This window comes from Melitaea cinxia, chromosome 6 (genome assembly GCF_905220565.1).
Source record: "Melitaea cinxia chromosome 6, ilMelCinx1.1, whole genome shotgun sequence".
Classification (NCBI taxonomy): domain Eukaryota; kingdom Metazoa; phylum Arthropoda; class Insecta; order Lepidoptera; family Nymphalidae; genus Melitaea; species Melitaea cinxia.
Genome location: NC_059399.1, coordinates 17253649 through 17269050, shown reverse-complemented (window position 1 = coordinate 17269050; position 15402 = coordinate 17253649). Strand labels below are relative to the sequence as shown.

Genomic DNA, 15402 nt, shown 5'->3' with positions numbered 1-15402 from the left:
ATTGACATTATGGGTCCATTGCCTATTAGTAGAAAACAAAATAATTATATATTGGTTGTAACTTGTTGTTTTTCAAAATTTTGTTTAATTTTCCCTATGAAGCGCGCAACTTCCAAAGTAATAATTAAGTTAATTGAAGATAATGTTTTCTTAGTTCATGGTATTCCTCAGTCGGTAATATTGGATAATGGTACGCAATTCATTAGTAATGAGTGTATCAAATTTTTTAAAAGTTATAATGTTCCTAATGTTCATTTTACTCCACGTTATACTCCACAGGTTAATCCGGTTGAGAGATATAATCGTACTATTTTAACTTGTATTGCATCCTTTGTCGATGAGGATCATAGATCGTGGGATAGGTACTTACCTCAAATTCAATTTGCAATTAACAGCGCGGTAAATGAAACTACGGGTTTCACTCCGTCCTTTTTAGTTTTCGGTAGGGAGTTAGTGTCGTGTGGTTCGCATTATTTGGACTCTGATAGTATAGAAAATATGATTTTTACTCCTCGTGACTGTTATGCGGAGAACTTAGGTCAGTTGGCGAGTATTTTCGATAAAGTTCAATTTCGGTTGTATGCCGCTCATTTAAAAAATACTTCAAGTTATAATTTGCGTCGTAGGACTGCGGAATTTAATGTTGGTGATCTTGTTTATAAGAAAACTTACTTCTTGAGTGATAAAGATAAATACTTTTCTAAGAAATTAGCGCCTAAATTTATCAAATGTCGAATTGTTGGTAAAAGATCTCCTCTTGTATACGTATTACAGGATATGAATGGTAAAGATCTTGGGGTCTGGCATATTAAAGATTTGAAGTTAACAGGAAGTTCTGGTAGTAAGGGTAATTGATATTTGTTTTCTTTTTGTTTTAAATCTATATTACGTATTCCATTTTTGAGACGGGTGATGATCTCATTTTTTTATTTTGTGCTTATACAAGTACATGACTTATGATAGTTGTGTGTTGGGTACATCTCTAATGTACTTTTGGTGTTTATTTTTGTTGAGTTATTCCACTGAGCAATAACTTAATTTGTGTGTGTTGGGTGCATCTCTAACGTATCTACTCACTCATATTATTTTGTTTAAAGCCTACGCCATAAGTTGTTGTTGTTGTGTTACAACTTAACTCTGGAACGGGTGGCGATTCCACATATTATTTTATTCTATCGAATATATATTCGATTCTAATTGTGTTACGCACATTCTAAAGCCTACATCGGGAATACGGTATTAAATATGGATTAAAAAGAAAAAAAAAAAAAAAATTGTTAAATTAAAAATTTTAAGTAGCTGCTGAGTGGTGCTCATTTATAGACCGTCACTCTGAGTGTCAGGGCGTTAATTGTCTAGGTCGGTTAACGCACGTTGATAGTTGAATTTCAGGATGTTGTATGTTAGTGACGTATGATTGGGTCGTAAGACAGTGTTGCAGTGAATTCAAAATTATATGTGGTGTTTTTGTAATTCGATTATCTCTTATGATTAATCTATCAAAAAAATTTATTTTCTCTTAGTATGGAGTTAAATTTTATAATCCCTTCCTGAGCTTACCAGATTCTCTCCTTACATTAGTTTTTTTTTAGAATTTTGCCAGAGATGCAAAATTCTTCTCTGTCGGGGGGGGTATTGTAGCATATATTTTTATTAGCACGTAGTTTCGTTCCTGCTGATGTATAATAGCACAGTTATGCACGAGCGTTGCTATTTACTTTTTCTAGGCGACTGATTTAATTTTTTGGAATACCCTCGTATCGTATTACGTTGCGGTGCACCTTAGGGGGTAGTTGTGTCGCGACGCACTGGGTTTGCTGTATATAAGGCTCAGGGCGTGTGTTTGCGGGCGCTTTTTTGCTCTTTTCTTTTTTTGGGTTAGATTCTCTCGCCGTCTTAAGAGCTGAGTGCAATTTATTGTGGGTGAGTCATTGTAGTTCTTATAGGTTTAAGCTTTGCTTTAGTGGAAGTTGATTTTGTGAGTTTTTGAAAAAAAAAATTAAGATTCTGTAGGATTTTTTTTACTCTCTCTCTTGTGTCTCGTGTTAGGAGTTGTGGGTGTCTCTCTAACCCAGCAAGCAATTTTCTAACCCGTAGCAACAATTATAAACATTGTGTATCTCTTGTATAGATAAGATAGAGAACATGTAAATAGGTTGTGCAATAAAACAATTCATAAATAAGTAGAAGTGATTTGATAAATATAGCAAGTTACCTGAAACTGTTATAATTGGAATTTTCGAGAACACGGACTAATACGGACTTTAGCGACATGCAGCAGGGCTTCAATTATTTTTTGCGTTTTTCTACATTAAAAACTCTATTAGTAGAGTTAGATGTTCTAAATTGACTTACGAGTACGTTATACTTTGAACTAAAAATTCTCTTTGGAATGAAAAGTAAAATAGTATTTTTATAACCATAGATAGAAAATACGAAATGTCGTATATTATAAACAGCCTCTGTCCATCCAAATTTCTTAACGACAAGTAATCACCAACATATCATATACTCAAACCTTCTCTGAAACACGCTGTATCTTATGGTATAAGTATTATTCCGATCGGTCCAGTAGTTATCGCAGTATAACAGAAGAAAAAAACCGGTTCTTCATTTATTTGTACAGATAGAAGATAGATGAAAAGCTTAATAAGCAAGCGTAGTTTTGATTTTAGATCAAGTAGGTTGAAACAAATCAAAGCTTAACTCATTTGCAACTTAAATAAGATAATACTTGTATTTATATTTATATAAATAAATATAGAGTATATTCCGCAATCCTCATCCAGCCCACACCGGCAATCTTTCGACAGCTGTACTGTTGATGACAAACGTGTAGTGCTAAACTAAAAGGATTTGATTTATGTTTGGGGCAGATATTTTTATTTAGAATAGTCATTATGAAACCTTCTAGAACCTACCGTGTTTTAGAAAGCACGTAAGTTCGTCGATTTCGCTTATAAGAACACCCCATAGCAATGGTTTCGTTTGTCTTATGGCAGGGAATTTATTTGCTAACCCACCTTAGAGAAATGGAATGGAATGGATTTTTTATATAAGTATGGAAAAGATGGCTATTACTCGACAATGCAGAGTTTACGGATTGAATCAACCATTTGTTCATTAATTCTGTTTGACATATAACAAAATATAAAGCTCATTCATTTTATTTTATCTACCATTTTAGAGGTTTCTGTCAAGTTTCTCCATTTCGAGACGCGATTTTCTCTGTCTCATTATCACAGAGATCAACCGTCTGTGTCGATTTGAGTTCTACACTAGACCATCTCGAGTTATAAGATTATAAATTGCAATTAATAATAAATTTATGATTACCAGGTTCAAATTCCACATCGTATAAATAAATACAAGATTAAAAACCGTTCGATGATTTGCAAAACTCTAAGCAGACATAATTGCTTTTATACTTTAAGGTGACTTTGAACTATGACTTGCAATATTTTCTCTATTACTTATCCCGACTGCATCATTCTTAAGCAGATTTTATTTAGAATTTAGTTAAATCTAATCAACTTTTTTAAACATTGAATGACGTTGCTTTTATTATAACTACAGGGACAAATTACACATTCTGTTTAACTGTCTGCTTGTACAAAAAAAATAAATAAATAAATAAATAAATAAATTAACATATTCAATAACACAAAATAATATTATTGTTTGTTTATACATCTATTATATTGATTCCCTAAGTGGTTCAGGTGGACCCCGAGGATCTACGGTAGACTCGACGGGGGTCTACGTTGGCATGACCAAGAAACGTAGGTTCACAATTCGTAGTCCACGAAAATTAATATCAGTAAAACGTGTCGACTGGACTTAATAATTAATCGGACTTATAAGAAAGTGTTTAGACTTTGGACTGATAAGATGTCAATCTTATCATTCTAAAGATTGTTATATAAAGAAAGGCATAGACGTTTGCAGTTGGCTTATAGGCGTTTGCAACACCAGAAACATCGCAAGCGCGTTGTCGGTCCTATCCTCAATTCTCCTTAGGAGCTTTGGTCACCTTACTAACCAACTGGAACACAACAGTGCTTGAAAGTAGTATTACTTAGCTGTGATCTTCTACTAGGTTGAGGTACTAACCCAGACATTTCCTGCTGTGCCCGCCCTCTTATAGTATCGCCATAATATATAAAGACGAGGACTATGTCCCAGGTCGAATAAAATAAAATTTTAAATTAATTGGCACCTTATGTCCATTTCCTGAAAACTCCAATAATATATAAAAAAAAAAAAATTGTACTTAAAGGGTACTGTAATCTACTTAAAGGGTGTGTAATGGACTACAGAAAGGTATACTGCTAGAGGCCGCCTATAGCAAACTTTATAAATCTATTCTCATGTGATAAGGTTACAAAGCATTTTTATATTTAAGAACAAATATATGCAGCTAGGTTTAGTTATGAAATAGCTACCAAAATGGTTGCAATGTTATGGATTATTGTTATTTATCATTCAATATATTTTATTTGACACGAAATCAGAACATTAAGATATTTCTTCGTTCACCACTATCTCTCCCATTAAATACATAACGAGATAGAAATGAGTATAGCTATCAGCTAAATTATGTTAACAATGACTTACCTTTGGGATATCTACAATGATAAGTACTATAATAAAAAGGATAATACAATTTTAGGAACATCTCCAGAATCATAAATTCGTCTTGTGATGTGAACTGATCGATGTAAATAAACTCGAAGGCGCAGTGCAACAAGTCGTGAGAGTAAACACACTAACACTCGCGACTTGTTACACCGCGCCCTCTAGCCTGTGACGTCACACTCCGTATCCTGCCACGAGCAACGCGAGCTCAGTGACGTCATTCTCGCTTTCACGGCACTGCTGGCCCGTGACGTCACCGTATGTCGTTAGAGACTGTGACGTCACCACAGTTGCTGACTATGTGCACAGAAGCACGACGAAAACGACATCGTCGTATATCGCGCTCGTGTCGCCGAACACCTCCCGAGAACATGACCGCATATCCAGTGATGACGTCACGGAAGCAGTCGTCGCGGGCGTTACAGTTAGGCCAGTGACGTCACAGCGCCGTAGTGTGCAAAGTAAGGGCAGCTCACCACTTGCTGTACGGCGCTCCAGTAGTGGTGCTGTCACCAACGCAGAGCTCCCGTGAACATGAGCGCATACCCAGTGATGACGTCACGGAAGCAGTCGTCGCGGGCGTGTTACAGTGTGGCCGGTGACGTCACAGCGCCGAAGTGTATAAGTAAGGGCAGCTCACCACTTGCTGCACGGCGCTCCAGTAGTGGTGCTGTCATCAATGCAGTGCTCCCGTGAACATGAGCGCATACCCAGTGATGACGTCACGGAGGCAGTCGTCGCGGGCGTGTTACAGTGTGGCCGGTGACGTCACAGCGCCGAAGTGTATAAGTAAGGGCAGCTCACCACTTGCTGCACGGCGCTCCAGTAGTGGTGCTGTCATCAATGCAGTGCTCCCGTGAACATGAGCGCATACCCAGTGATGACGTCACGGAAGCAGTCGTCGCGGGCGTTAGTTAGGCCAGTGACGTCACAGCGCCGAAGTGTACTAAGTAAGGGCAGCTCACCACTTGCTGTACGGCGCTCCAGTAGTGGTGCTCGCTGTGGAGCGTGCGCTCGCTCAGCGAGTGTCGCTGCAGCGCCGCGCGCCACAGCTGCAGCAGGCTGGCGCGGAAGGTCATGTATGAGACACTTGCGGAAACGCGGCCGTATACAATACGAATTTAAGTTTTTTTTTTATGTCACTAGGTCGGCAGACAAGCGTACGGTTCACCTGATGGTAAGCGATTACCGTAGCTTATAGACGCCTGCAACACCAGAAGCATCGCAAGCGCGTTGCCGACCCAATCCCCAATCCCCCCAGGAGCTCTGGTCACCTTACTCACCAACAGGAACACAATACTGCTTGAAAACAGTATTATCTAGCTGTGATCTTCTGTAAGGTCGAGGTACTACCCCAGTCGGGCTGCTCCATATTTTGAGCAGGAAATTCCTGCTGTGCCCTACCTCAGTTAAAAGTATTTAATCATTTTTAAAACTCTTTAAAAAAATACAAAAAAGGTATTGTGATTGTGATTTTTGATATACGGGACGTAACTGGCTATGAGAGATAGAGAAAGAAATGTGTGATGCAGTTTTCTCTCTTGCTCCGTTCGCCTCGCCCGATCACACATCTCGTAACGCTCTCATTACGCATTCACCAGCTTACTACCCAAGTCAAGCGTGCGTCAGATTATTTCATATTTTTACGTAAAGAAATAGTTCATTTATATGTAATAATTGGTTAATTTATTTGGTAAAATTTTGAATAAATGTATACTTATATAATAATATAAATTATACGACATATTAAATTAATTATATGCTACATAAAAATAAAAGTATTTGATTTCACTGATCAGATAATATTCTTAGATTAATATAGTATGAATATTAAATAAATTATTATTTTTTTATTTACATTTTTCTTTCTTTTTCTTAACACGTACGTAAAGAAGTTTTACATCAAAAATATTTTTTCAATTTACATAAATGGCCCTTCAAAAACAAGCTAATTTTGGAGTATAGTTCTACGTCAATTTCCGATAAATGTATGATTAAAATAATGTCGGCACTTGGAAGCAAACACAAAATTCGAATTCACAAATTAAAATTTGCTGTTTTGACTCTTTGCTCTTCTGTAGACGCCGCGTTGGCGCAGCGGTCACAGCCATGGATTGTACCCGATGTGCTGGCGGTTGCGGGTTCGATCCCCGCACATGACAAACATTTGTATTGGCCATACAGGTGTTTGCCGTGGTCTGGGTGTTTGTGCAGTCCTTGTGGGTCTCCCCACCGTGCCTCGGAGAGCACGTTAAGCCGTCGGTCCCGGTTGTTATCATATACACCTGATAGCGATCGTTACTCATAGTAGGAAATATATGCGCCAACCCGCATTAGAGCAGCGTGGTGGATTAAGCTCTGATCCTTCTTCTACATGGGGAAAGAGGCCTATGCCCAACAGTGGGATATTACAGGCTGAAGCGCTTCTGGCCGGCCAGAAATGCTACCGACACTGATAATATCTATTATTAAAAACGGTGACGTCACTAAAATGGCAATCAAAATATTTAATAACTCACCGCTTGTTCCTAGCCCCGCAAGCCTTGAACTCATCAGCTAGGCAAGCGACGAGCCTCGCCAGAGCGCGGCCCTCCCCCTCGACCCCCTCAACCCCCTCACCGCCGTCAGGTCCATCAGGTGTGTCCTCAGTATCGTCAGCTTCGGGCTCCAGGTCTACGTCATCGATGATGCGACGAGACACCGCGTCTATTACTTCGAGTAGTTCGTTCTGTATTTGTACTTTGAATTTCTGGAATTATTATAAAGTTTATTAGAGCTGGGTTTGCTATATTAAAAAACGATTCGTTTTACTCACGAACCGTTCGAATGTGTCAAAAGTTATATTATACTATTAATTGGCTGTTGTTCTAGGTCGAGGATTCGATCACTATTTTGGACAAATATTTACAAGGGTATATATGTAAAAAAAAATTGCGATGCTTCAGGTGTTTTCTGGTGATGCTTATGTTCTGTAGTATACGATAATCGCTTACCATCAGATGAGCCGTATGCTTGTTTGTCGACCTATTTATATAAAGAAACAATATATCGACCGTAAGCTGCCAATAACTCCTAAGTCACATTTTTACTGAAATTGTTTTTTTTTTTGCGCCTGTCCTGTCATCTGTTAGCTTTATATCGTAATGATAGAATTGGCAACTTATTTTAACCGACAAAATGCACTAAGCATCCAAAAAGTCATTACACAAATACCTACTATCTACAGCGAAATAGTGTTTGGGCGCCAATACCTCCTATCAACAGTTTCAAAATCCAATTTTATTATTTTTACAGTAGTTAATATAAAACTACTGTAAAAATAATAAACTTGGATTTTGAGTTCGTAAATACCATCCGTAATTTTGTTAATATTTAGTTTTTATACCGAGTCTCCTGTAAACTTGACCTCGAAGCACTTAGGAGGTATTGGCAGCTTACGGTCGATATGTAAAATATAGATATGCGCTATATTAGCGAAATAACCTGAAAATATTATAATCGCTCACCTCAGTCGCTTCTTTTAGTTGCTCCAAAACGCCCAAAGCTTCGAGAGATATCATGACGGTCGTTTCAAAGGTTTTGTCATCTTCAGCGAGAGACGCCTCGTACTCCGGTGTTATATCTTGTAAGTACGCGTCAGTTAACTCTTCACTTTTTGTCAGTTCTGGAAGTATTTATATTAATTTTAATCAATGATTTAAATGATTAAGGTCTACCTTAAGTGGATTAGGATTGAGTGGCTAATAATGAAAAAAAGTGTATATTTTTGAAAAACAATAATAATACAATAATACGTCATTTTCTTTTATTTTTTTTTTTGTGCTGTGTGGCTACGGCACTAAAGAATTTAGCCACCCCCTCTCTTCCTGTGGGTGTCGTAAGAGGCGACTAAGGGATAACAAGGTTCCACAACCACCTTGGAACTTAAGAAGCCGACCGATGGCGGGATAACCATCCAACTGCTGGCTTTGAAATACACAGGCCGAAGACGGGCAGCAGCGTCTTCGGGGCGACAAAGCCAGTACTGCGGTCACCAACCCGCCTGCCCAGCGTGGTGACTATGGGCAAAACACATGAGTTCACGCTATTTTTGGCGTAAACTTGTGGAGGCCTATGTCCAGCAGTGGACTGTATAGGCTGTAATGATGATGATTTTATTTTTTTTAAAGGAAAACTTCTTTGCGCACGCTTGACTTGGGGAGTAAGCTGGTAAATGCGTGACAAGAGCGTTACGAAAAGTATGATCGGTGGAGGCAAACGAAAGTTGAGAGGCATGTATAAGTTAGTGAAGATAGAAAGAGAGAATTACGTTTCGTAAGTTTTACTTCAGTCGTGTGGTCTAAAGCGAACTCGTTTTTATTTTTTGACAAAAGGTTTAGAAGCAATTATATTTAGAAATATAAATAGGTAAGCTCACCAGCAAGTAATAACGCAGTCCTACGCCTTGCAGAGAGAACCCGACCTAACGGAGCGCGTTCTCCTTTGTACACGGCTGTACTGATCCTTTTCACTATTATATCAACTAGCTCTATCTTCTTAGCCTGGCAAAAAAAAAAAAAAATTCGCTGGAGATAAAGTTAGAGGGCACGGTTTCGCTATTTTCATTATATTTCAAAAATGTGCAATTAAGTATTTAGACTTTTATTATTATTACAAAAATAGACAAATTATTACATGTTACACGATTTGGTATTGTACTTACGAGAAGTCGAACTTTAAAGAATATAAACTGGGAGTGCCTTTATCAGCACATATATAATCGAAGTAGTCATGGGATACTCATCCCAATTACCCGTCCGGTAGTTGTGGTATAGTCTAGCTATTACTGTCCTATCCCTTACCCTCTGGGCAGTAATATCCTACAATTCCTATTCCCCACACCAACTTACCAATCTTCCTTTTCACATCACCTATCCTTCCCTTTCCCAATTCCTACCCTCTCCGCCGATCCAACGTCTGCCGCGCGGATGGATGCGTGGCTAGGGGCAAGCCTAGTTGTTAGCGTGCCACTCTGCCCTGGGAGCGGGCGACCCAGAATAAGGCCAGCCCTTACCCTGGCATGCGGGGCTCTGCTGGGGTGGACAAACCTTTCCCTGCTATTCGTGGGAACGCAATGGTCAAAAACAATTTAAATAACCAAAATGTCGGCGATGTGGTTCGCTACCCATCACGTCTCGTTTCTCGCGGAGGCGAAAAGTGGCCCATGGAGAGCCGCTTCGCTACGTTGAATGTAAGAGGAGGAATGGATGGTAAGGTAGATGAAGTATGTCAGATGATGGATGAACGATGTATAGATGTTTTATGCGTGAATGAAACGAAGAGGAAGGGATGTGACACCACAGTGCATGGTCCCTACACGGCATACTGATCGGGAGTCCTCGAAACCAGCCGAGGCTGTCAGGGAGTTGGTGTGATTCTTTCCTCTCGAATGAATCTCGTGAAAGTTGGGTATGGCAGAAGAAACATGAAAGCAGAATAAATGCAGTTGAGATGAGAGCGTTAAGAAGTATGATAGGAGATAAACTGAGTGACAGGATAAGAAATAGTGAGATACGGAAACATTGTGGTCTGAAAGAAGATATAGTGACAAAAATTAAGAAAGGTATGCTCAGATGGTTTGGTCATGTCGAGAGAATGAGTGAAGAACGATTGACGAAAAAAGTGTATAAGGCGAGTGTGGATGGAAGGGTTGGATGGGGTAGACCTAGGCGGCCGTTCCGAGACCAAATAAGGGACATCTCGAAAAAAGGCCAGGTCAAGAGTACCCTAAACCGAAAAGCATGTATGAAGGGAATAATGAAAGTGGACGAAGCGAAAGAAGTATGCAAGGATCGTAGCAAGTGCAAAGAAGTGGTCTCTGCCTACCCCTACGGGGAAGAGGCGCCGACCGCTCCGACACCAGCACGCAGACAGTACCTGCAGCTGCGCGGTGGTGGCGCTGAGCGCGTGCACGCGCGGCAGCTCGGTGCGCGCGGTGAGCAGCGCGCCGCGCAGGGCGTGCGCCGCGCCCAGCACGCGCCCCGCGGCCGCTAGCTCTCGCGCCGACCGCTCCGACAGTACCTGCAGCTGCGCGGTGGTGGCGCTGAGCGCGTGCACGCGCGGCAGCTCGGTGCGCGCGGTGAGCAGCGCGCCGCGCAGGGCGTGCGCCGCGCCCAGCACGCGCCCCGCGGCCGCTAGCTCTCGCGCCGACCGCTCCGACAGTACCTGCAGCTGCGCGGTGGTGGCGCTGAGCGCGTGCACGCGCGGCAGCTCGGTGCGCGCGGTGAGCAGCGCGCCGCGCCCAGCACGCGCCCCGCGGCCGCTAGCTCTCGCGCCGACCGCTCCGACAGTACCTGCAGCTGCGCGGTGGTGGCGCTGAGCGCGTGCACGCGCGGCAGCTCGGTGCGCGCGGTGAGCAGCGCGCCGCGCAGGGCGTGCGCCGCGCCCAGCACGCGCCCCGCGGCCGCTAGCTCTCGCGCCGACCGCTCCGACAGTACCTGCAGCTGCGCGGTGGTGGCGCTGAGCGCGTGCACGCGCGGCAGCTCGGTGCGCGCGGTGAGCAGCGCGCCGCGCAGGGCGTGCGCCGCGCCCAGCACGCGCCCCGCGGCCGCTAGCTCTCGCGCCGACCGCTCCGACAGTACCTGCAGCTGCGCGGTGGTGGCGCTGAGCGCGTGCACGCGCGGCAGCTCGGTGCGCGCGGTGAGCAGCGCGCCGCGCAGGGCGTGCGCCGCGCCCAGCACGCGCCCCGCGGCCGCTAGCTCTCGCGCCGACCGCTCCGACAGTACCTGCAGCTGCGCGGTGGTGGCGCTGAGCGCGTGCACGCGCGGCAGCTCGGTGCGCGCGGTGAGCAGCGCGCCGCGCCCAGCACGCGCCCCGCGGCCGCTAGCTCTCGCGCCGACCGCTCCGACAGTACCTGCAGCTGCGCGGTGGTGGCGCTGAGCGCGTGCACGCGCGGCAGCTCGGTGCGCGCGGTGAGCAGCGCGCCGCGCAGGGCGTGCGCCGCGCCCAGCACGCGCCCCGCGGCCGCTAGCTCTCGCGCCGACCGCTCCGACAGTACCTGCAGCTGCGCGGTGGTGGCGCTGAGCGCGTGCACGCGCGGCAGCTCGGTGCGCGCGGTGAGCAGCGCGCCGCGCAGGGCGTGCGCCGCGCCCAGCACGCGCCCCGCGGCCGCTAGCTCTCGCGCCGACCGCTCCGACAGTACCTGCAGCTGCGCGGTGGTGGCGCTGAGCGCGTGCACGCGCGGCAGCTCGGTGCGCGCGGTGAGCAGCGCGCCGCGCAGGGCGTGCGCCGCGCCCAGCACGCGCCCCGCGGCCGCTAGCTCTCGCGCCGACCGCTCCGACAGTACCTGCAGCTGCGCGGTGGTGGCGCTGAGCGCGTGCACGCGCGGCAGCTCGGTGCGCGCGGTGAGCAGCGCGCCGCGCCCAGCACGCGCCCCGCGGCCGCTAGCTCTCGCGCCGACCGCTCCGACAGTACCTGCAGCTGCGCGGTGGTGGCGCTGAGCGCGTGCACGCGCGGCAGCTCGGTGCGCGCGGTGAGCAGCGCGCCGCGCAGGGCGTGCGCCGCGCCCAGCACGCGCCCCGCGGCCGCTAGCTCTCGCGCCGACCGCTCCGACAGTACCTGCAGCTGCGCGGTGGTGGCGCTGAGCGCGTGCACGCGCGGCAGCTCGGTGCGCGCGGTGAGCAGCGCGCCGCGCCCAGCACGCGCCCCGCGGCCGCTAGCTCTCGCGCCGACCGCTCCGACAGTACCTGCAGCTGCGCGGTGGTGGCGCTGAGCGCGTGCACGCGCGGCAGCTCGGTGCGCGCGGTGAGCAGCGCGCCGCGCCCAGCACGCGCCCCGCGGCCGCTAGCTCTCGCGCCGACCGCTCCGACAGTACCTGCAGCTGCGCGGTGGTGGCGCTGAGCGCGTGCACGCGCGGCAGCTCGGTGCGCGCGGTGAGCAGCGCGCCGCGCAGGGCGTGCGCCGCGCCCAGCACGCGCCCCGCGGCCGCTAGCTCTCGCGCCGACCGCTCCGACAGTACCTGCAGCTGCGCGGTGGTGGCGCTGAGCGCGTGCACGCGCGGCAGCTCGGTGCGCGCGGTGAGCAGCGCGCCGCGCCCAGCACGCGCCCCGCGGCCGCTAGCTCTCGCGCCGACCGCTCCGACAGTACCTGCAGCTGCGCGGTGGTGGCGCTGAGCGCGTGCACGCGCGGCAGCTCGGTGCGCGCGGTGAGCAGCGCGCCGCGCAGGGCGTGCGCCGCGCCCAGCACGCGCCCCGCGGCCGCTAGCTCTCGCGCCGACCGCTCCGACAGTACCTGCAGCTGCGCGGTGGTGGCGCTGAGCGCGTGCACGCGCGGCAGCTCGGTGCGCGCGGTGAGCAGCGCGCCGCGCCCAGCACGCGCCCCGCGGCCGCTAGCTCTCGCGCCGACCGCTCCGACAGTACCTGCAGCTGCGCGGTGGTGGCGCTGAGCGCGTGCACGCGCGGCAGCTCGGTGCGCGCGGTGAGCAGCGCGCCGCGCAGGGCGTGCGCCGCGCCCAGCACGCGCCCCGCGGCCGCTAGCTCTCGCGCCGACCGCTCCGACAGTACCTGCAGCTGCGCGGTGGTGGCGCTGAGCGCGTGCACGCGCGGCAGCTCGGTGCGCGCGGTGAGCAGCGCGCCGCGCCCAGCACGCGCCCCGCGGCCGCTAGCTCTCGCGCCGACCGCTCCGACAGTACCTGCAGCTGCGCGGTGGTGGCGCTGAGCGCGTGCACGCGCGGCAGCTCGGTGCGCGCGGTGAGCAGCGCGCCGCGCAGGGCGTGCGCCGCGCGGCCGCTAGCTCTCGCGCCGACCGCTCCGACAGTACCTGCAGCTGCGCGGTGGTGGCGCTGAGCGCGTGCACGCGCGGCAGCTCGGTGCGCGCGGTGAGCAGCGCGCCGCGCAGGGCGTGCGCCGCGCCCAGCACGCGCCCCGCGGCCGCTAGCTCTCGCGCCGACCGCTCCGACAGTACCTGCAGCTGCGCGGTGGTGGCGCTGAGCGCGTGCACGCGCGGCAGCTCGGTGCGCGCGGTGAGCAGCGCGCCGCGCAGGGCGTGCGCCGCGCCCAGCACGCGCCCCGCGGCCGCTAGCTCTCGCGCCGACCGCTCCGACAGTACCTGCAGCTGCGCGGTGGTGGCGCTGAGCGCGTGCACGCGCGGCAGCTCGGTGCGCGCGGTGAGCAGCGCGCCGCGCCCAGCACGCGCCCCGCGGCCGCTAGCTCTCGCGCCGACCGCTCCGACAGTACCTGCAGCTGCGCGGTGGTGGCGCTGAGCGCGTGCACGCGCGGCAGCTCGGTGCGCGCGGTGAGCAGCGCGCCGCGCCCAGCACGCGCCCCGCGGCCGCTAGCTCTCGCGCCGACCGCTCCGACAGTACCTGCAGCTGCGCGGTGGTGGCGCTGAGCGCGTGCACGCGCGGCAGCTCGGTGCGCGCGGTGAGCAGCGCGCCGCGCAGGGCGTGCGCCGCGCCCAGCACGCGCCCCGCGGCCGCTAGCTCTCGCGCCGACCGCTCCGACAGTACCTGCAGCTGCGCGGTGGTGGCGCTGAGCGCGTGCACGCGCGGCAGCTCGGTGCGCGCGGTGAGCAGCGCGCCGCGCAGGGCGTGCGCCGCGCCCAGCACGCGCCCCGCGGCCGCTAGCTCTCGCGCCGACCGCTCCGACAGTACCTGCAGCTGCGCGGTGGTGGCGCTGAGCGCGTGCACGCGCGGCAGCTCGGTGCGCGCGGTGAGCAGCGCGCCGCGCAGGGCGTGCGCCGCGCCCAGCACGCGCCCCGCGGCCGCTAGCTCTCGCGCCGACCGCTCCGACAGTACCTGCAGCTGCGCGGTGGTGGCGCTGAGCGCGTGCACGCGCGGCAGCTCGGTGCGCGCGGTGAGCAGCGCGCCGCGCAGGGCGTGCGCCACGCCCAGCACGCGCCCCGCGGCCGCTAGCTCTCGCGCCGACCGCTCCGACACCACCACGCGTTCGCTGATACGTTAGTATAGTACTATAACTATTGTTATTTTTAATCGCCACGCAGCTGTACTGCGGGTTGGTGGATATGTTCCCTACTATGAGTAATGATCGCTATCAAGTATAATATGATATCCTACTATGATAACAACCGCGACCGACGACTTTACGCGCTCTCCGACGCACGGTGGGGAGATCCTAAAGGACAGACATCGTTACTGGATAGAAAATATTTGTACAAATACAAATATCCATCCCGAGCGAGAATCGAACCCGCAAACCGTCGGTGACTACGCACACCACTACAGCAGAGGAGTTGTTAATAGCTTCAAATAATTTATTTTGTTCGCAAAGAAAAAAAAAACAATTTAAAAAAAATAAATCAAGGTGGAGGAGGATTACGCGTGTAATATAACGTGAGTAGTGACCAAGTAACAGGTTGCCCATTAATCCTGTTAGACCACCATCAAAATCGGTAGACCTAGTAAAAACCTATTAGATAACACAAAAAACAGCCGAATCGAGAACCTCCTTTTTTTAAGGTGGTTAAAAAGGAGGGAGATCTCAATAATTTATTTTTTCTAATGTGTGTCAATTTTGATTATCCTTTTTTTATTTGAAATCTGGTGCTCGTCATGTAGTCCCATTTGAGTAATTCTTAATTGTAGGTATTTCTTTTATTACGTCTACATATAGGTTATGAGCTATCGTAAGAATAGTATACTTATGTATTGTACTATGTTATGTTAAGTTGAAGTCTGTTTTTATATTTGTTTGAAAATAACACGATTATTTTATGTTGGCACTACTCAATTGTAATAGTACCATAGAGTATATTTAAACATTGAAATAT

General features: G+C 49.5%; 1 protein-coding gene across 1 annotated transcript in view; it reads right to left on the bottom strand.

The window, feature by feature from the left end:
• The window catches only part of LOC123654432 (exocyst complex component 4), a 73640-nt gene that overhangs the window by 51524 nt on the left and 6714 nt on the right, over positions 1-15402 (bottom strand). The window contains exons 4-8 of the mRNA XM_045590336.1: positions 14411-14564; positions 9056-9179; positions 8145-8302; positions 7158-7387; positions 5604-5700 (exon numbers count right to left, since the gene is read on the bottom strand). Of these exons, the coding sequence (XP_045446292.1) occupies positions 5604-5700; positions 7158-7387; positions 8145-8302; positions 9056-9179; positions 14411-14564 (763 nt within the window). The remainder of the gene's footprint in view (positions 1-5603; positions 5701-7157; positions 7388-8144; positions 8303-9055; positions 9180-14410; positions 14565-15402) is intronic.